A 21,441-nucleotide genomic window follows, 5' to 3' on the forward strand; every position below is an offset into this window, starting at 1 on the left:
GGGAGGTGCTACCTGATAAAGGGATAAGATGCCATTCTGTATATACAGAGCCATAGCTTTGTAAGGTCTCAAAACCGTGCTCATTTGCAAGTAGAAAATGTGAGGTTATTGATATATTAAAGGAGGCTCAGATACTATGGTGCTATAAGTGTGATAACTTTCTATCTAATGTAAATAAAATATGGGGGAGGGGAATAAACATAAAATGCTTTATAGTGAGCAAAATAAGAGATTACAATAGGTATTGTCTTGCAATGCAAAGTCATTGTAATAAAAAGTAATAGGCATAGAGCAGTCTCTTGTAATATTGACATTTTACACAGGCTGGTTATAAGATCATGAATATTGCTCGCAGTTTTGGTCCCTACATTCTGAAAAACATCACCAAAGAACCAAGTGCATACAGAGTTTGAGGGGGAGCTCAGCTGATGAAGCCTGAGGATTAAAGAGATGAAAAACGGGTCATGATAACATTGTAAATTTCACCCGAGTAGGAAGAAGCACGTTCATGCAGTCTGAAAGTGATCAAACCAGGGGCAATGGCCTAAAACCAAACATTAAACGATCTGAGCCACTCATTAGGAAAATTTTCTTATCAGACAGAGTGATTAGGCAGTGGGAGAGATGTAATGGAGGTAATTGAGGCACCATCACTACAACTATTCAATAATAGATTAGATAAGTAGTTGGAAAAACATAGGGAAATATCCTGCATGATACAGTGGGTTGGACTTAATCACCCAGGAGAAGAATAATTGAAATTATAGATTTGTTCCCTTGTAACCTAGTAAATTATGGTGTCAGGTGCAAATATCACTTATGTTGAACGTTGGATTGGAATTGCACACACACTACAACTTATCTTAGAGCAACTCCTGTAGTACTAACATTTTATTCAAGGGGATGACACCATCCCCATTTCACTGAGCTTTAAATCTTTCTGTTACTTTGACTTTGTGAAGTCAATGAACCTACGCTGATTGACATCAGTTAAGAAGCTGAGTCATCGAATTTGTTGAAACATTCTAGCTGTGTCATCCCTATTATACTGGAAGAATACTAGGGATTCTGTAACTGCTACTTGTATTGTGAATTTTATATTTAATTCTATACACTACCACTTTTGCACTTTAGTAAAGAAAAAAACTTTAAAATAATCTGCCAAAATGATCAGTTTATTTCTATGGGCCTTGTAGCAAGAAGCAAAAACAGTATCATGGAAAATCAGTTACATACCATGTAAAAACAACTAGGAGTCCTTGTGGCACCTTAGAGACTAACAAATTTATTTGAGATCCTTGGTATCTTGCTGTTAAGTGAATTGTCTCATTAGACTGACCTCACACTTGGTAAGGCAACTCCCATCCTTTCATGTATTTATTCCTGCTCCTGTATTTTACACTGCATGCGTCTGATGAAGTGGGTTCTAGCCCAAAAAAGCTTATGCCCAAATAAAAATGTTAGTCTCTAAGGTGCCACAAGGACTCCTCGTTGTTTTTGCTGATACAGACTAACACGGCTACCACGCTGAAACCTGATTCCATGTAAAGAATCTTCAACATATTCCAGAAAGATGTATGGACTTCAAGTTTTCTACCAAATGTTATTTCAGTTTTCCAGTGTCTTAGGTCATAACACACCTCACTTGTACAACATGGGACAATCCTCTTCCCATTGAACTCAACCAGTGTTGTGCCACTGCCTTTACTAGGAGCAGCATCAGACCCTCTCTCAGGGCAGGTCTACACTAAGAACGGGGGTCGAATTAGGTTACGCAAATTCAGCTACGTGAATAGCGTAGCTGAATTCGAAGTACCCTAATTCGAACAACTCACCCATCCAGACGCGGCGGGGTCGAACTCCGCGGCTCCCCCGTCGACTCCGCCAACTCCTTTTGCCGAGGTGGAGTACCGGAGTCGACCGCGGCGCTTCCGGAGTTCGAACTATCGCGTCTAGATTAGACGCGATAGTTCGAACTCCGAAAAGTCGAACTCTCCGCATCGAACCGGCAGGTAAGTGTAGACGTACCCTCAGAAGTGGTCTGATCCAAAACTCATTGAAATCCAGGGCAGTCTTTCTAGTGACTTCAGTTAGCTTTGAATTGGGCCCCGTTGGGTTTGTTATATGTGCTCTTCATTTTCCAGGCTTGTTTGTTAAAGATGTAGTGATATCATCAAATCTGACAATACTACTTCAGAGAAGGAAGGGAAAAAAGATTAATATTGCAAAGCCATGATTTTAAAATGTCAGCATTTCCAAAACCGCATCAAATTGGGGAAAGATTTATACATTTCCCTAAAAGTGATACCGTTTTGCATTTGTAACGTTTCAGATTTGTCACATATTGTGAAGTTAATGAGTCCAACAGAAAACATGAGAATCCATTGATCCTGACATCTGACCCAGGGCAAAAGATTACACAATAAAGGGACAAGTAGACATATTAGGGACTTTTCTCTATTGATTTAGATCAGAGTTGAGTGACATGATAAAGGAGACTGATGTCCTAAATACATCAACCATCTGTTAGTTTTGACAGTGATAGCTGTAGTTACTGTGTCTCTTTTTAAGCAGACAATCATTAAAATATTGAGTAAGTGCAAGATTTGGCTTCCATTTTTGAAATAATTAATAAAGGATAATAACATATTTTATATAACAGAGTTATTTTTAATTTTATTTTTTAAACTATTTTGTACTCCCAATCTATACTTCTTATTTTCAGGAAAATACATTCATTTGAGACTGAAATTTTATCTAACAAAGGGTCAGCATGGAAACATTATTAAAATACATTGAACCCGTTCGGCTTTCTGCTACCTTTATGAACTCCTGAATATTAAGGGCTGGCTTCATTTTAAAAGTGGAATTTTGTAGGTAGCACACTGTAGGCTGTAAGCGCACAACTTTAATATATTTATTTTTAAAATGATATGGCCATGTTCTCGTTCATTATATCTTGGCACTGATCCTGCAATTTACAACTCACTGACACTTGCACAGAGCCTCATTGAAGTCAATGGAGGAGCAGGGGTCCTCACACACATTGTACATTTGAGGATCAGGATCTTAGAAAAGTAGATGTATAGCACATGCAATGACTATTTGATATCAGAGACTGAATTCAAATATTTAGTTACAAATCCACAAATTAAATGCTCTTTAAATACACATGGACATCCTACCACATAACATCTATAGTGCAGTTAGAGTATATTGCAGCTATAATTTGCACATTAATGACTCCCTAAGCAAACATTCAAGTTGCATGATGATATACCATAACAGCTCCAAATTGTCTCTCACACATTATGTGTGAAGATGATGATGATGATGGATAGATGATGGTACACAAGACAGAAACCATTATATAAATTGTGTGTGTGTGATTGCAGAGACTGTTATATCGACTTTATTCCTATTGTTAATCATTTTTCAGTGCCCCAAAATGTTCTTGGTACCTCATAAAACATTCTTTTAAAAATATATACATAAATCACCTGACAAGGCCCTGCATAGTAAATTATTTATTCATGCAATTAATCTAAATTAGACACATTACTCCAGCTGAGGCCTCAGAAGGGCCGAGCAGTGTGGGACAGTTACCTCATATACCTTACAACACTGCTGTCAATACACCCCAGAATGATATTAGCCTTTTGAGCAACTGCATCACATTGTTGACTCATATTCAATTTATGATCCACTATAACATCTAGATTCTTTTCAGCAGTACAACCCCCTATCCAGTCATTCCCTTTTTTGTAGTGATGCCTTTGATTTTTTTTTCCTTCCTAAGTATAGTACTTTGCACTTATCTTTATTGAATTTCATCTTGTAGAATTCAGAGCAGTCCTCCAATTTGTCAAGATCATTTTAAATTCTAATCCTGCACTCCAAAGTGTTTGCAACCCCTCCCAGCTTGGTGTCATCTGCAAACTTTATAAGCATATTTTCCACTCCATTATGTAAGTCATTAATTCAAATATTGAATAGTACTGGACCCAGTCCTGACCCCTGTGGGACCCCACTATATATGCCCTCCCAGTTTGAAAGCAAACCATTGATAACTGTTCTTTGAGTATGGTCTTTCAATCAGTTGTACACCTACCTTTTGGTAATTTCATCTAGTGATTATGCGATCAATGACACCTTTGGAACCCATTCTCTTCAATGGGTTTATCTGAGTGTAGCTAGCTGGAATTTAGTAAACAATTTCCCCTCGTAATACACAATAATAAAACTTAGCTCTTAAACAGCACTTTTATCTTTAGATCTCAAAGTGCTGTACCAACGAGGTCACTATCATTATTCCTGTTTCACAGATGGGGAAACTGAGGCATGTGGATAGAAATGATTTGTCCAAGGTCACCCAGCAGATAGAGCTAGGAACTGAATTTAGATCTCTGAAGCCCCAATCCAGTGTCTGAACCACTAGATTATACACTCCAGCTCACTCTGTCTTAGCTGAGTCAGCTCTGCAGGGCTAACTAGTGTATGAAGCAGTACAAACTTTAGTTTTCTCACTGATGCCAGCAGATACAGCGCTGAGTACCCACACAAGGCAGATCTGCTGGGTAAGAAGGGGTTTCCATAATCACTTCATGTGCTGTTCCTGGTTAGAGGTGCGGCTGGACATGGTTGAGTGCAGTAGAAGTGCTGCTCCTGTTTGGGTAGATATTGCTTGTCTCAACTGGAGTGAGTGTGGGTCTTATTCCTAATCAAGGACTGATCCTGACCCTAATCTTACTCAAGAGCTACGCTGTGGCTTTGCTGCAAGCCCCAAGTAAGAGAAGCCGACACTCCCCCGTTCCAGGCTGGCTCAGCTGCACTGGCCAGCATGTTCGGAGCGCAAAGTTAGGACTCCATCCACTTTCCACACCAGCAGGGGACTGGGCTCCCCTCCCCACAGAGGTTACTCTCCCCTTCTCTTTGTAACACATGATGCAGGTGGCGCACACAAGTGAGCTACATGGTTCCTTTTGCCTGCTTAATCCCCTATATGGGCATGTACCACAGGTCACAGCAGTGCCCCAAATGAGTTCCAGTTAGGGGAGTACTAAAAAATATAGCGAAAGAGAAAATAGGTGATAACAAAGGTGCTATTTCTCCCTTGGCCCAGTCCTGCCAATCATCCTGAACTTTAAAGTCAGTGGGAGCTGAGGGTGCTCAGCCTGCAGTATTGGGCCATGTTTTCGGCCTTTCCCGTGTGTGGCCTCTCTGCCTTGTTCCCTGGCTTTGCACTTCCTAGGATTCTGCAGTTACTCTGAATCAATATTTACTGGAATTCTACATTTGCAAGGTCTCTCCAATTGTTTATTCTCCGTTGCACCAATACAACAGTAAGTCCAACCTCACTTGATTTTGTGATACAGCTGGGGGTTTGTGCTGAAGCCTTCGTATGTTTTTTATTAGTGCATCTGACTTCCTTTCATGTTCCATTTTTGTCAAAATTGCTGATAACACTTAGTGAGCTGCATTGAATTTTGTATTAAGAACGATATCCATGTTATTGATTGGTTGGGAATACAGTGGTGACACACATTATTTTCCATGTTATCAAAAGATTATGTGATCACATTGCTGCATGCCAGAGTGCATTGTCATCTCCAGTTGCCACATTTTCCTATGTCCTGTTACCATGGCCAGTGTGATATGGCATGGAAAATTGCATGGGAAGATAACATATGTCAACTATATTCCTGTAGACCACAGCTTATTGTTATGAGACATTTTTGGAATAGCAGTCCCCTGTGGGCATAACGAGTGGCCCCCAAGATAAACTCCCTTGTAGTACTGTAGATTATTTTTGTATAATGTAAGATGATCATGTTTCTATTTTAAGCAGTTTCTGTTTACAGTGATTATCAAATAGTAGATCCGATCAATACTATGCTACACAATACAGTTGTTGTTTCACATCAAAACTGCTGTGACTTATTATTAGATTATGTATATTAAACATAAGAAAAACAGTAAGGACTCGGTTCTGCAAACTGATCCATGCAGTGAGACCCCCTGCATGCATGCAGACCTGCACTGAGCTCTGGGAAAAAACCCTTTTCCGCCACCCCTCCAAAAGGCTTGGTTAAAAAACGTGGGGAGGGAGAGAATGAATCACCATGGCTGAAAGTCTGGGAAATGAATCTTAAAACTATCATCTGTCAAAGGCATTGGGTCAGATTATACTCTCAGTTACATCAGTATAAATGTAGAGTAACGCCATTGACACCCATAGATTTACTCTGGATTTACACCAGTATAAATGAAATCAGAAAAAGGCCCCTAATTTTTTTTAATCTCTCTCCATTAGAAAGTCTTTCTAGGCCACAATCATTTTGGTTGCCCTTTCCTGCACCTTTTCTGTCCCTGTTATATCCTTTTTGAGATGAAATGACCAAAACTGTGCAATATGTGCTACAAAGCTCTGCTGATTTGCCCCACCAAAGGCCCTGGCCCAGTATTAAATGTGACTGCCGATCAATGTTTTATATAAAGGTTTACGTAAACTATGGCCTTGTCTGAACACCTCCTGCATTAACCCAGTACTGAATTTGTTTAATTTACCTTAAGCCTGATTAAATTTAGCTGGATGTGCACTGGTGTTTACCTTGAAAGTAGGAAATGGATTCTCCTCTCACTTCGGCTGATGTGAGTATGAGCCAGATTATAATCTTATTTATGCAGTAACCCCACTGAAGAACATGAAGTTATTTATAGAAGTGTTGTTGTAGCACAGAGAGTCCTCATGCAGGTCAGGGCCCCATTGGGCCAGTCGTTGTACAAATGCATAGGAACAGTCCTTGCCCAAAATATCTTGCAACCTAAAGCCATGACACAACTGACGGATGAAACAAAGAAAGCAAGGGAGGTGAAGGGAAGAGGAGGCCAGAAATAACAGGATTTTTAGCATAGACTAGCTCTCTCCATAGGTCATAGCCTGTGTAGCAGGAATCACAACAATCACAACTTGCCAGTCTCTTTTTAGTCATACTCAGGGGTCACCTAACTAGATTTGCACACAGGAATGAGATCCAGATCCGACCTTATGCATTTAATGCCTCTTGTCTCCTCTCTCTTGTCCCCATTGCTCTCACTTTAGGCCACATTCTGCCCAGCCCTTACAAGCATGCATAGCAGTGGGGAAGGGCGTGAGCACCTTCCCTTTCTAACATTGCTCATGTACGGTCAGGTAGAATTGCATCATCTGCACCCAGAGGAGTGCAGGGACTGCTCAACCCTGGGGCAAGGATGGGTAAAGAGGAGATAGGGCCATGACTCTGTGCTGGTCTGTGGAGCTGGCCAGCTACACAGGGGCTAGTAAACTGCATCCCATACAGGTAGTGGGGGCATAGCTTCTGCATGCCCAGGAGCTCTGAGAAGCAGCCAGCTGCTCTTGAGTGTGGCGTCTGCAGTTTGGGACAGCCCTTCTACTAGTTTGGGACAGCCCTTAGACTATGGGAGGTGGGGTGGAGAAGTCTTTATTCACTCCCTTCGGTGGCCAGATAAGGCCACTGTCCATCCAGTCCAATCCAAAATAAATATTTCCTCATTCTCTTTGCCTTAAGACTCTGGGCCCATCCTGAAGTCCCCTGAACAGGAAAAATTGCTACTAAAAATCAATAGACCTGGTGCTGATCTCATTTATACCCATTTTAAACCAATGTAATGCAGCAGATTTACTCTCAGTTTACACCAACGTGAGGTCTGCTCTGTGTAAGCTCAAAAGCTTGTCTCTCTCACCAATAGAAGTTGGTCCAATAAAAGATATTACCTCACCCACCTTATCTCTCTAATATCCTAGGACTGACACGGCTACAGCAACACAACATAAAACTTGTCTATAGATTGTAAGATTTTCTGGGCAGGGACTTTTGCTTATTATGTGTATTTAAGGCACCTAGTACAATGGAGTCCAGTCTCATTTAGGGTCTCTAGGTACTATCCTAATACAAATAATAAGCAGTAGTGCAAAATGTACCTGTAGTTTTTGTTACAGGGAAGTGTATTATAAAGAATTCCCTTGGGCCTGGTCTGCAGCTAAAACATAGGTTGTCCTAGCGACGTAGCTCAGGGCTGTGAAAAACGTCCCATCCCGTGCCAATAGGTAGATGTAACCCCCCTTGTAGACTCTGCTAAGCTGATGGGAGAATTCTTCCATCATCCTAACTACTCTCTGGAGCAGGTGGATTTGCTACAGCGATGGAAAATCCCTTTCTGTGCTGTAGCAAGGATCCACACTACCGTGGTAGCGCTGCAGTGCTGTGGCTGTGCTGCTGTACTACCTCTCTGTGGAAGCAAATGATCTCTTCCAACCACAGATTTGAAACTGACACATCAACTAAGACCCTGGGGTCATTCCTTTGTGTGTGATAAACTTTAGCAGCAAACTTTCATATCCCAGTTGCAGCCACTAGTCAACTGTGATATGTTGGGGGGATTTTTGTTTGTTTGTTTTTGTTTTTAGGGTTTGTCTACATGGGGACATCCAGGAAAAGTAATCTGAATTAACTAAAGGTATGAAGTGGATTAATTGAATCACCTTAAATCCCTGTATGGATGCTGTTATTTAAATGGCCTTTATTTGGTTTAATTTAATTCACTTTGGGAGTGATTTAAGATAAACTGAATTAAAGCCACTTTAATTCTGAAGGAAGGTATTCATGCAGAGGTTTAATGCAGTTTAACTAATCCACTTCCAACTCACACCTTTAGTTAATTTGGATTAATTTTCCTGGACGTCTCCCAATAGATAAACCTCATTTATTTAATATTGTGCAGGAAGGGGATTTCCTCTCTCATCTAGAATAGTAGCTAATTATCCAAAATAGTAAAACTCTGAAATTTTTTCTGGATTTTCAAATCACCAACAACAATAATGGAGACTCCTTCCTTAGGACCCAATCTTGCTATGGGATCTGGCATTGGAATGCTTGAGAGATTGGTTTCTTTAACGTTGTAGTATTCTAGCTTCTCTCTGTTGAATGTGGATCAGGTTATTGATTGGGGTAGCTTTTATGTCAGTGATGAGGGTAACTTTTTCTTCCTTTACTTACAGATTTTCCTTATATTTTAAAAGAATAGCCACTTCCTTAACAGAGGGTAACTAGCCATTATCACTTACAAATATAGTTAGTTTAAAATCAGAAGGAAGCATTCAGTGTAAATTTTAAAAAGTTAGATGTTTATTTGCAAATCACACCATTTGTTCTATCCTATACTTGGTTATCTTTTAATTAAAATAATTTAATGTAGAAAAACACCTTGCAAGTGGAGGACTGGGTGTATTATATTCAATAGCATATTATATGTAACAGTATTTTTCCATTGATCCAAATAACTGCAGTTATAGCTTGAATAATACTTATGAAAAATACTATTTATTTCAACTGCTTAGGTGTTTTAGTCAACTATTGATCCCAGTACTAGCTCTTTATGGATATTCAGTAACTTTGGAATAAACTCATAAGAAAGCTGCACAATTTTGGACCTAACATAGGACCTACATTTTACTGAAGGTAAAATCTGTGTTAAATCTCCTTTTTATATATAAAATATATTCCTTTAATAATATTGGGTGAGATTTGTATTCAGTTACTGATGTGAATCCAGAGTAAGTCCACTGAAAACAGTAGTTATTCGAGATTCACACCGGTGTAATAGGGAGTAGAATCCGACCCTTGCACAATAACTGGTTTAATAATAACCTTGGAATAAATGGGTCTTAATTATCTGAAAGGATGGTTTAATGTATTGCCTTTATCTGTTTCAGAGACATTTGTTGTATCAATAGTATGAATGGGTGAAGTTATTAAACTCAAATTTACTTCCATTTATACCCTTTACATCTGATGAAAATACCATTGCTGTGACCTCTGAAAAGGATGGTAGAGTCCTATTAAGCTGCCACTTCGTACCATAGTAATTCCATAGTAATAAATGCTGTATTTTGCCTAGGTATTAAATTAACAATTGAAAAGCTGAGATATTCCCCACACGGGCTTCTCACCCTGAATAGATCATCTGTCACATATACATATACAGAGAGAGAGAGTATCAAATTATCCTTATAAATAAAGGATAATCACTTCTCTAAACACCCATCGCCAAATCTCTTTAGATATGGGGGGATTTGACAGTACAAAAAAAATCCTTAATTTATTCAACCAAATACATAGACAGTGAATGAAAAAAGAGGGTGGTCCCTTGAAGCCCCAGCCATAATTGTTGTGCCCCGCAATTGAACTGTGAACGTAGAGCGAGAAAACTTTTGGTGCAGTGTAAAGAAACAAGGAAGATACAATCAACAGAACGGGTTCGTATGCGTTATGTTTAATAATATATAAATCACTATTTACAGTGTAGTCTTAGTTCTTGGATCGTGGTTTATTCCTATTATAATGATCGGAGATAGAGGCCTTCCAGGACTTGGCGTCTGTGAGAGAATTCAAGATTGGCAATACAGTTTGAAGGGTCAAACAATGTTCCCATTTTATCAAGCCAGAAACATGGCTTAGCTCCATAGCCACTAAGCAAAGCTGTGATCCTGCGGTCAAGCATTCATTTGATCAAGTGTTTACTTAGCAACTTCTTTGGCGCTGCATTACACCAAACGATATTTCTTTTAATAGAATTTCTTGGTTTGAACAAAAAAGTTCCACACGGGACTTTCTTCCAATTACAAGCTTAACCCTCCCTTCTTTCTTGCGTCAGGTTCTTTCAGCACAACCCACTGCTTACATTTCACACTCGGGCTGGGGCACGTCATTACGCAGACACTTATCTCGCGCATTTACTAACTGACCAGAGAGGAATGATGAGAAAAAGGAAGAAAAGACGGCGCTTTGCTAAAAATAAAAATAAAAAAAAGAAAGAAAAAGTTTTCTTCTGCACTTCATTTGGCAACAGCCGCAGCATCACGATGCACTTGTCAATTTCACCCAGCTGTTTCCCTCTTATCTTTGAATGTTCATTTCAACAGGTTTGCAAAACTGTCTTTCTGGCTTTTAAACATTTTCCTTTCGGTGCTATTTGCCATAACTGAGCACATATTTAAGTTCTTTGCCTGGCTGAGGTTTGTAACTAAAATATAGATCTAATAATAGTTGCCGTCTAATTTCCCCAAAAATTTAATAAAAAGTTCAATTATCAAACCATACAGTCTTTATAAAGGGCAAAGTCCTGAATCACTGATGGCATTTAGTGCAGAGGAAGAAGTGAATTTGAATAATACCACAAACGTATTTTCTCAAACCTTTATTTAAAAAAAAATCCATCAGACATGCGCTAAGAAACATTTTTACACTGCTTATCATTAACTGTATTGAACAGGCATGCACTTTATGTTTCTGATAGAAACGATTTATTTTCCACCCTTTTATATAGTAGAAGCTTGAAACCAATATATGACCATTCTGTTTAGAAATCTATAAAAAATATTGTTTCGTTAGTCTAGTATAGCAGATAAAAATACCGCACATTTCTGAGGGCTTAATACAAAAATGTGACAGGGGGCTTGATTTTTCTTGGAGACGTTGGAAGGGCCAGTTTCAAACCCCAAGAATCAGAATTTAGTCAAAATGTCAGCAACTTAATAGTGCCAGGAAATACCTAGTTTTCGAGAATTTACGGTAGTAGAATTCTCAGGTATAGAAGAATGTAACCAGGCCTAGTACTTTAGGACAGGCGTAGAGGTTTATTGTACTCACAGCCTCAACCACATGAGAGAGAGATTCCAGTGTGATGCGGGACATGGCATTTGCTACTGAGACATCCATCTATATAGCAAACGAATGGTCTCCAGAATTCATGTCCCATTTTCTTTGGTTCTCAACAACTGTATCTCTACTAACAAGAAAAATGGGAATTGTAAACAAGACCTTTGTAAAAATACCCCTTGAAGCTTTAACAATATTTTAGAGACAAATTAGCCTTTCAACTGAAAGAGAAAGGCAGCTGGTGATCAGCCACCGCTAATCGTTGCTTGGGCTTATATTTGTATTCGTATAGTAGTAGGAGCGTTTGCATGTCTTTGGATAACATTTGACCTAATCAAACGACAGCGTTTCTCTTTTATTAAGTGTTGCTAGAGCAAGGGGGTTATCCACCCGCTTCGCAGATGCACGGTGTGTGAGAAAGACGGATACTGGGAACGTGCAGGGTTCCAAGTTAAAGGGATCCCTGGTTAAAAGCAGGAGCTTTGCATAGGACCTTGTTTTTGTCGCGTCCTTTTAATAAGTTACGGGTTGAAACCAATGCAGGAAGACGCACCAGAGAGCGGGGTGAAGGGATCCTACTGACATGCTGTGCATATAGATGACACTGAAGGGAGGTGCAGACTTCATCAGCCGCTCACTGGAACAAGGCCGTCCGGCTGCAGACGCGGAGGGCGGAAAGGTGCGGGGGAGGTTAGACATCCCCCTCCACAAGGCTGAAATATTTGCCCGGACTTGGGAAGCACAGGTAAGGGACGGTGCTGCCCGGATAGAGCAGGGGGAAGGACAGCGGCAGTAAGCAGCGACGGAGGAAAGTGCTGTCTTTGTACAGGGTCGGGAAGGCGAGCGAAGCCGCAGCTGCCCTCCCCTGGGGTGGCAATTCCCCAGGCGGCTCTGCCTGGCCCGGAGCGGGGCCCTCCAGGTCCGCAGACATTTGTCTCTTGAGCTTATTCCTGCGGTTCTGGAACCAGATCTTCACCTGGGTCTCGGAGAGCTGCAGGGCGCGGGCCAGGCAGGCGCGCTCGGCGCTGCTCAGGTAGCGCTTCCTGTCGAAGGCGGCCTCCAGCTGGAAGACCTGGCTCTTGGAGAAGATGGTGCGGGTCTTCTTCTTGCCGGCCCCGGCCAGTAGCTTGCTGCAGCTCCCGTGGGCCCCGGCGGCTCCTCCTTCCCGGTGCGAGGGGTCGGGGCCGCGGGGCAATGCCTCAGACAGGGGGGAGCCCGCTCCTCCGCCTGCTTCACCGCCGGGCCTGAGGCCCCGTCCTGCAGCCGGGCCCGCTGCCATCCGGCGGGTCTCCTTTCCTGCAGTGGCAAAGCACAACATCAGCCCTCCCCGCCGCAGCAATAGCCCGCGCCCCGCACCCCAGCGCCTCCGGCAGGGAGCCCGGTGGGCAGCGGGTGGCCCAGCCCAGGAGCTGCCGGGAACTGCTGAGGGCGAGTCTAGCAGTGTGCGGGGGGTCTAGCAGCAACCCCCAGGGGGACCCCCGAGGAAGGAGAGGGGGCGAAGAGCTTCCGATGACGGATGCAGGGGCACCCCAAGGGATGGGGAGCCGCAGAAAAGAAATTAGGTGCCCCAGGGTTTAGGGCAGGGTCACAAGGCGGCGGGAGTGGGGTAGGGTACCCGGTATAAACAGCCTGAAAGACTGGGGGGACGTGGGAGGGAGAGTGATCTTCCCGCATTCATCACCATGGCAAAGTGTAACAGGAGAACCAGGTGTGTGCAGTGTGAGGGAGGGATCTATTTAGCCACCCAGCCCACACTCGTCCCCATGGTATCCAAGCCCCTGGCTGTACATGAATGCACCGTGCAATATGAATGCTGTGAGTCGGGTGAATGTACAGTGTGCGCGCAGTGTATTTGTGTAGGCGAGTGTGTGCAATGTGGATAATGCAGTAGGTGCGGGTTGTGTGTCTGTGTGTATAGGTGTGGTATGCAGCAAGGGTGTGTAGGGATGATGTGTGCGCAGTTTGTGTAGGGGTGGCATGCAGATGCAGTAGGGATATGTGCATTGCGTGGCAGCGTGCAGGGGTGTGTGCAGTGTGTTCAGGGTTGTGGATGCAGTAGGTGATGGGTGGAGCTGGGGGTGTGCAGTGTATGAAGTAGGAGTGTGCAGTAGGCGGGGGCATGCAGTGTGGTGGTGCAGTATGGGTGTGTGCAGTATGTAGGGGGGTGCAGTGTGTGTGGGGTGTAGTAGGTGGAGACATTCAGTATGGGGGGGCGCAGTAGGTGGTGGTGTGTGCGCAGTAGTTGGGATGGGGGTGCAGTGTGTTTGGTTGTACAGTGTGTGGTGGTGTGTGCAGTAGGTGGGGTGGAGGTGCAGTGTGTGGTGCTGTGCGCAGTAGGTGGGGTGGAGGTGCAGTGTGTGGTGATGTGCGCAGTAGGTGGGGTGGAGGTGCAGTTTGTGTGCTTGTGTGCAGTGTGGTTGTGTGTGCAATAGGCGGGGTGGAGGTGCAGTGTGTGTGCTTGTGTGCAATGTGGTGGTGTGTGCAATAGGCGGGGTGGAGGTGCAGTGTGTGGTGGTGTGTGCGCAGGAAGTGGGTGGTGGAGGTGCAGTGTCATGTGTGTTTGTGTGGTGCTGCGTGCAGTAGGCAGGGTGGGGATTGAGTGTGTGTTTGTGTGGTGCTGTGTGCAGTAGGCGGGGTGAGGGTTGAGTGTGTGTGTGGTGCTGTGTGCAGTAGGCGGGGTGGGGATTGAGTGTGTGTTTGTGTGGTGCTGTGTGCAGTAGGCGGGGTGGGGGTTGTGTGTGTGTCTGTGTGGTGCTGTGTGCAGCAGGCGGGGTGGGGGTTGAGTGTGTGTCTGTGTGGTGCTGTGTGCAGCAGGCGGGGTGAGGGTTGTGTGTGTGTCTGTGTGGTGCTGTGTGCAGCAGGCGGGGTGGGGGTTGAGTGTGTTTGTGTGGTGATGTGTGCAGCAGGCGGGGTGGGGGTTGTGTGTGTGTCTGTGTGGTGCTGTGTGCAGTAGGCGGGGTGGGGGTTGTGTGTGTGTGTGTGTGGTGCTGTGTGCAGCAGGCGGGGTGGGGGTTGAGTGTGTGTCTGTGTGGTGCTGTGTGCAGTAGGCGAGGTGGGGGTTGAGTGTGTGTCTGTGTGGTGCTGTGTGCAGCAGGCGGGGTGGGGGTTGTGTGTGTGTGTCTGTGTGGTGCTGTGTGCAGCAGGCGGGGTGGGGGTTGTGTGTGTGTGTGTGTGGTGCTGTGTGCAGCAGGCGGGGTGGGGGTTGAGTGTGTTTGTGTGGTGATGTGTGCAGCAGGCGGGGTGGTGGTTGTGTGTGTGGTTGTGTGGTGCTGTGTGCAGCAGGCGGGGTGGGGGTTGGGTGTGTGTCTGTGTGGTGCTGTGTGCAGCAGGCGGGGTGGGGGTTGTGTGTGTGTTTGTGTGGTGCTGTGTGCAGTAGGCGGGGTGAGGGTTGTGTGTGTGTTTGTGTGGTGCTGTGTGCAGCAGGCGGGGTGGGGGTTGTGTGTGTGGTGATGTGTGCAGCAGGAGGGGTGGGGGTTGTGTGTGTGTGTGGTGATGTGTGCAGCAGGCGGGGTGGGGGTTGTGTGTGTGGTGATGTGTGCAGCAGGCGGGGTGGGGGTTGTGTGTGTGTGTGTGTGTGGTGCTGTGTGCAGCAGGCGGGGTGGGGGTTGTGTGTGTGGTGATGTGTGCAGCAGGCGGGGTGGGGGTTGTGTGTGTGTGTGTGTGGTGCTGTGTGCAGCAGGCGGGGTGGGGGTTGTGTGTGTGGTGATGTGTGCAGCAGGCGGGGTGGGGGTTGTGTGTGTGTGTGTGGTGCTGTGTGCAGCAGGCAGGGTGGGGGTTGTGTGTGTGTTTGTGTGGTGCTGTGTGCAGCAGGCGGGGTGGGGGTTGTGTGTGTGGGGATGTGTGCAGCAGGCGGGGTGGGGGTTGTGTGTGTGTTTGTGTGGTGCTGTGTGCAGTAGGCGGGGTGAGGGTTGTGTGTGTGTTTGTGTGGTGCTGTGTGCAGCAGGCGGGGTGGGGGTTGTGTGTGTGGGGATGTGTGCAGCAGGCGGGGTGGGGGTTGTGTGTGTGTGGTGATGTGTGCAGCAGGCGGGGTGGGGGTTGTGTGTGCGAGTGTGTGTGTGTGCGCCGTGTCTAGCGGTGCATGTCAAAGATACAGCCGGAGGCTCCAGTTTCTATACCCGGGTTTCTGCAGCGTGCACGGGGCTGCCGTTCCCAAGGCCCCTCCTCCTGCTCCGCCGGGTCCAGCCGGGAGCCGCGGGCTCTGCCCGGCTCCTGCCGCAGCCTGGGGCTCCTGGCCGAGTCCGCGCCGCCGCGAGCCTTGCGCTGCAAGATGCTGTCAATGGCGAACGCCAGGCAGGCGGGGGGCGGCTCGGCGCCCGCGCTCACCCTCCGGCGGCTCTCGCAGCCCAGCCGCAGCCCTGCCATGGGGGACGGAGCGGGACGCGCGGCTGCCCGGCTCCTGCCTGTCTCTGCGCCTCCGACTCCCCGCCGGCCGCACCATCCCGCGGGCCTGGCCGGAGCCGCGGCGGCGCTCAACCCTGGGCAGGCCGGGCGGCTGCCAGGCAGGAGGCGCTGTGATTGGCTGCGAGGGGACGGAGGGCGGGGCCGGCAACGGGAGAGGAGAGGGAGGGGGAGAAATGTGGGGAGCGAGACGGGAGAAAGCAGGAGAGAGGCAGGGAGACAGAAAGGGGGCGAGAGCAGAGAGAGGAATGGCTGGAGGGAGAGAGAAAGGAAGGAGGAGACTGGGGGAGAATGGAACCATAGAATCATAGACTATCGCCAGGGTTGGAAGGGACCTCAGGAGATCATCTAGTCCAACCCCCTGCTCAAAGCAGGACCAATCCCCAGACAAGATAGGGCTGAGGGAAGGGGAGGTGGAGGAGGAGAAAAAAGAAGGGAGTCAGGTCAGGAGTGAGACAGTGGGAAAGGGGAGGATCAAAGGGAAACAAGGGGGGGGGGTCTGAGGGCGGGACCAGGAGGGGGAAAGGGAGGGAGACCGAGAAGCATCCTGAAGGAGTCGTGAGGGAGATGAGCGATTGGGAGGGAGGCGAAGAGGGCCCGTGCAATGGGTGTGAGGGTGGAGCCCGTCAATGGGCTCTGCTGGGACATTTTTACTTACTGCTGTGACCAGCCATTTCTGGCAACCGTGGATGAGCAATATGCAGGGATGGGTGAAATCTACCAGAGGCAGGGAAATATCCTGACCTTGCCTTTGAAGTGGGTGGTGAAATTGTAAGCTTGGCGTTATAACTTATCATTAGAAAGTGTTTCCCATTATCTAACCCAGTAGTTCTCAAAGTTTTGTATTGGTGACCCCTTTCACACAGCCAGCCTCTGAGTGTGACCTCCCCCTCCCCTTATAAATTAAAAACACTTTTTTACATTTAGTACTATTATACATGCTGGAAGTGAAGGGGAGTTTTGGGGTGGAGGCTGACAGCTGGTGACCCCCCCCATGTAATAATCTCACAACCTTCTGAGGGGTCACAATCCCCAGTTTGAGAACCCTGATCTAACCTAAATCTGCTTTGCTGCACATGAAGCCCTACTTTCAATGGACGTGGAGAACATCTTGGACTAGGATCTGTCTTTCATCTAACCCTCTTGGATTTTTTCTGCATAACATCTGTAAGACAGCACCTTTCCTATCCATCCACATGGCTAAAACACCTGTCCAGGCTTTCACCATTACAGATCTCATCCTTCTCTTTGGCCTTGCCCCACTGTAAGGCAGGTGGGCAATGTAACTTTCTTTGCCCCATTCATATCCACTCAGGGCAGGTCTACACTAAGGGCGGGGGTCGAACTAGGGTACGCAAGTTCAGCTACGTGAATAGCGTAGCTGAACTCGAAGTACCCTAGTTCGAACTACTTACCCGTCCAGACCCCGCGGGATCAAAGTCCGCGGCTCCAAGGTCGACTCCGCCACCGCCATTTGCAGTGGTGGAGTACCGGAGTCGACCGGAGTGGGCAGGGAGTTCGAACTATCGCGTCCAGATTAGATGCGATAGTTCGAACTCCGAGAAGTCGAACTCACCGCGTCGACCCGGCAGGTAAGCGTAGACTAGCCCTAAGAATGCTGCACAAAGATATTTTCCTGGCCAACATCTTTGATCATGTCATCCCTCTCTTTGAATCCCTCTACCACTAGCACCCCCTTCTCTATCACATCAGAATTAAGCTACTTGTATTCTCTTACAAGGCCGATGTCTGTCCTTTCATCTCTCATTTACTCTTGAGTTATCAGCTCCTACATCCAACCTGTGTTGCCAGCCCCCTTTGTCCATTTGTTACAATTTCAAACAATTATCTTCATATTTGCTCCCATGCTGCTGGTAATGCTTGGGAGCAGCTCCCTGTAAACAATCCACAAAATTAAAGTTATCCTCCTTTCTCACACACACACACACACACACACACACACACACACACACACACACACTTAAAACTCTCCTTGTCCATGATGGCTACAAAAATACTTGACAATGGTTGCTGGTGTGATAAGCAGATACTGGTCAGATGCTTATCATGCTGACCAATATCACCGATCCCATTGTTGCCTTGTACTCCCCTCCCCCTCTCCCCGTCTGACTGTATTCATCTGTGGTCTCTTGTTTTAAATTGTAAGTTCCTTGTGGCAGAGGCAGGTTTTTTGGTTTCTCTTTCTACAGTGTCTATATCCTGGTCCTTGAGTAGGGTTCCTAAGTGCTACTGTAATACAAAGAGGAAGCAGAAGCAGCAACAGCAGCCAGGAATGGGGCTCAGGGAAGGTAGAGGAGACAGATAGTGAAGGCAGGTGACATGGGTAGAGTAAATCAGAAGGAGGAAGGGTGGTACAGGAAGGATACAGCGGATGGCAAAGTTATGGGAATGTCATAGAGAAAGACAAAAGGCTATGTGGGGAGAGTCTAAGTGAAAGAAAGATATACAAGGCAGGCAGGGGAAAGATGGGGGGAATTAAAGAGTTCAGATAGGGGATAGGGTAGCCACAGAGAGTGAAGCAGGGAAGGTGGTTAATAAAGAAAACAAGATAGAATGGATGCAGAGGAAGAAGAGGTATAGGAGGAATTTATGCAGAGAATGGGATGGAGATCAGGGTGTCAAATGAAAATAAAGGGGCAAGAATTTAAGTGAGAAGAGCAGGGGGCAAAGGGGAGAAGGTGAGAGGGGAGAAGAGAAAGCAAAATACCCATAGCCACCAAACACTGTCAGAATATTCAGTCTCAGTAAATGTAAACTAGTTTTTGGCATTTGTCTGTAGCACAGTGGAGCCCAGATCTACGATCGGAGCCCGTATGCACAATCAATATAAACTTATTATTTTAATACATACCAGAGAGATGAGATGCAGGGAAATAAGGGGGGGGAGAGTTGGCCTGATTTACCTCCCACAGAAGTAAATCAGGAATAGCGCCTTTGAAGTAACTGGAGTGATTCTCCTCTTCTCATGAGTCTCCTTCCCCCTTACACCTGTAAAACATCAGGCCTAATATATAAGATTTCTCCACATATTCTTGAGTGGAAAGTGCAACCACAGAGACCTTCTCATTTGCTGCCCAAGGCGGTTGGGGGCTTCAATTTACCAAAACGTCCTCAGAGATATCTGCAGATTGAGAGAGTCTATTTTTAAGGACAAAAAGCAAAAGTCTCATGTAATAAGGTGTTTGATATGTGACTTATAAGAGATTTAGACTGTGATTGTGCCCTTCTGTATACTTTAGGAGGATATTAATGCATACAGCATATTTTCTCATTCATAAGGACATCTGGAGATGTTAGTGGTTGAGATTAGCGATTTCATATTCCAGATCGATAACCCATTCATACTTAAACTTCACTATTTTGCACCATTTATGTGTGAATGTGTGGGTTGCGGAGGGCTTTGTGTGTGTGGGGTGGCGGAGGAGTGCCCGCGGTGTGGGGAGGGCAGAGGTGTGTGTATGTATGCTGTGAAAGCGAGGGGGTGTTTGTGTGTTGTGAAGGTAGCGTGTGTTGTGTTGTGGAGGGGGAATTGTGGAAGGATTGATGGGTGTATTGTGGAGGGGTGTGGGTGTGTTGTGGAGGGAAGACGTGTTGTGGGTGGATGTTTTGTGGGCTGTGGAGGGCTGTGGGGAGTGGTGTGCAGTGGAAGGGTAGGAGGGCGGGTGTTTGGGGAAAGGGCCTGTTTATTATTCCGTAAGGATTTTTCCACAACAGGGCCCTTCAACATTGCAGCTTTTAACCGCTGCCTAAATTGTTCAAGAGAATGTGTCCCTTGAAAGTCAGCCTACTTTTTTTTTTTTTTTTTTTTTGCATTTCTCCATAATTGGCTGAGTGTTTAAAGAGGCCCTTCTGCTCTGATACTCGGTGTTTCAACCACGACAAGCTGCTGAGTGCAAATTCGAACCCCCTGAATAAGGGCTGATAATAGAACTGCGGACAGGTTCTTCAATTCCCAGGTGCCATAGGTACCATAAGCTAAATTAAGGGCATCTTAAAACCTCCTTCATCTTCAAAGGCTGCGATGGTTCTTAGAAAGAGCGGGGTTAAGACATTTTCATAGCAATTAACTTCACTTTATAAATAGACACAAGATTTTAATACTTTCGTCTGCCGGAACACTGTACATTTTCCACCAGGCGCAAAGTGCCAATCTCCTGTTAACCTGCCTTATTCTCCTTGCATCTGATTCGACATCTCCTGTGCAGTTTGGTGGGAAGAACGGGAGATGAACCGTTAAAGAAAATAGCATCTTCAAATGAGAGAGAGAGGGGACGGAGGAGTGGAGAGAAGATAGTAGTTTTATTTGTGGTAAGAAATTTTAAGAAGAGAAGGGGTGGGGGATAATCAGTGAATTTCAATATGAGTGAAAAAAACTTCGCCTCGCGAGAACTCTCCCCACTTTGATTCAACTTTAGATTGTTTTTGCCCTCATGTTCATTTATCAGCCACATTCCCTGCCGCAGAAGAATTTTCTAATGACATTATAGTCAGCTAGGTCTGTTTACCCTAGAAAGTTTACTCGCGGGGGGGGGGGGGGATATTGAGCTTCTGAGTATTATTTCAGTATCTCATTTAAAGAAAGAAAACAGAGAGAGCAGAAAGCAAGAAGGAAATTGGGTGAATTTCAGGAAGGGTAAATAACTTTTAGCTAGTGTCACCTATTTTACACTCAGGTAAAGATTAAACCTTGAAGTAAGTCAGCAAAGGAAACAGAAATACAGGGGAGGGATAGCTCAGTGGTTTGAGCATTGGCCTGCTAAACCCAGAGTTGTGAGTTCAATCCTTGAGGGGGCCACTTAGGGATGTGGGACAAAAATTGGTCCTGCTAGTGAAGGCAGGGGGCTGGACTTGATGACCTTTTAAGGTCCCTTCCAGCTCTAGGAGATTGGTATATCTCCTATTATTATTTATTTATTATAATGATCTAACGACCTGTTGACCATTCATAAACTCCAGGCTAAATGAAAAGCAAAGAGGCAATGTGTTTTTTGCTTTATTTTAGAAATGTTGTATCTAAATAACAAGAGTATGTATACCTCACAATAAGGGGCCCGATCCTGCACTCATTGAAGTCAATGGGAGTTTTACCGTTGATTTCAATGGGAGCAGGATCCTGCTCTGAATTATCAGTGAAGGTTCAGCTACCGCTCTGAGCTACCAAAGGTGAACAATAATATGATAGCACCGTTTCAGTGTACGTTTGTATTCCTACCTCTCCCTTACATCCCAAGCTGGCTGCTGTTCAGAAACTATTTTATTCCATTGACATGCTGAACACAGTGTCTGACCGCCCCGGCTGCCCATG

The 21,441-nt window shown here is 45.5% G+C and overlaps 1 protein-coding gene across 1 annotated transcript; it reads right to left on the reverse strand.

Moving 5' to 3' along the window:
* Positions 1-10,350: 10,350 nt before the first annotated feature.
* LOC123370800 (homeobox protein HMX2-like) lies at positions 10,351-16,192 on the reverse strand. Its single transcript, XM_045017603.1, has 2 exons — positions 15,833-16,192; positions 10,351-13,013 (listed from the first exon to the last, which is right to left on the reverse strand). The coding sequence occupies exons 1-2, from the start codon at positions 16,077-16,079 to the stop codon at positions 12,409-12,411; spliced, it is 852 nt and encodes a 283-aa protein (XP_044873538.1). The 5' UTR covers positions 16,080-16,192; the 3' UTR covers positions 10,351-12,408.
* Between the last annotated feature and the right edge of the window lie 5,249 nt (positions 16,193-21,441).

This window comes from Mauremys mutica, chromosome 5 (assembly GCF_020497125.1).
Source record: "Mauremys mutica isolate MM-2020 ecotype Southern chromosome 5, ASM2049712v1, whole genome shotgun sequence".
Classification (NCBI taxonomy): Eukaryota; Metazoa; Chordata; order Testudines; family Geoemydidae; genus Mauremys; species Mauremys mutica.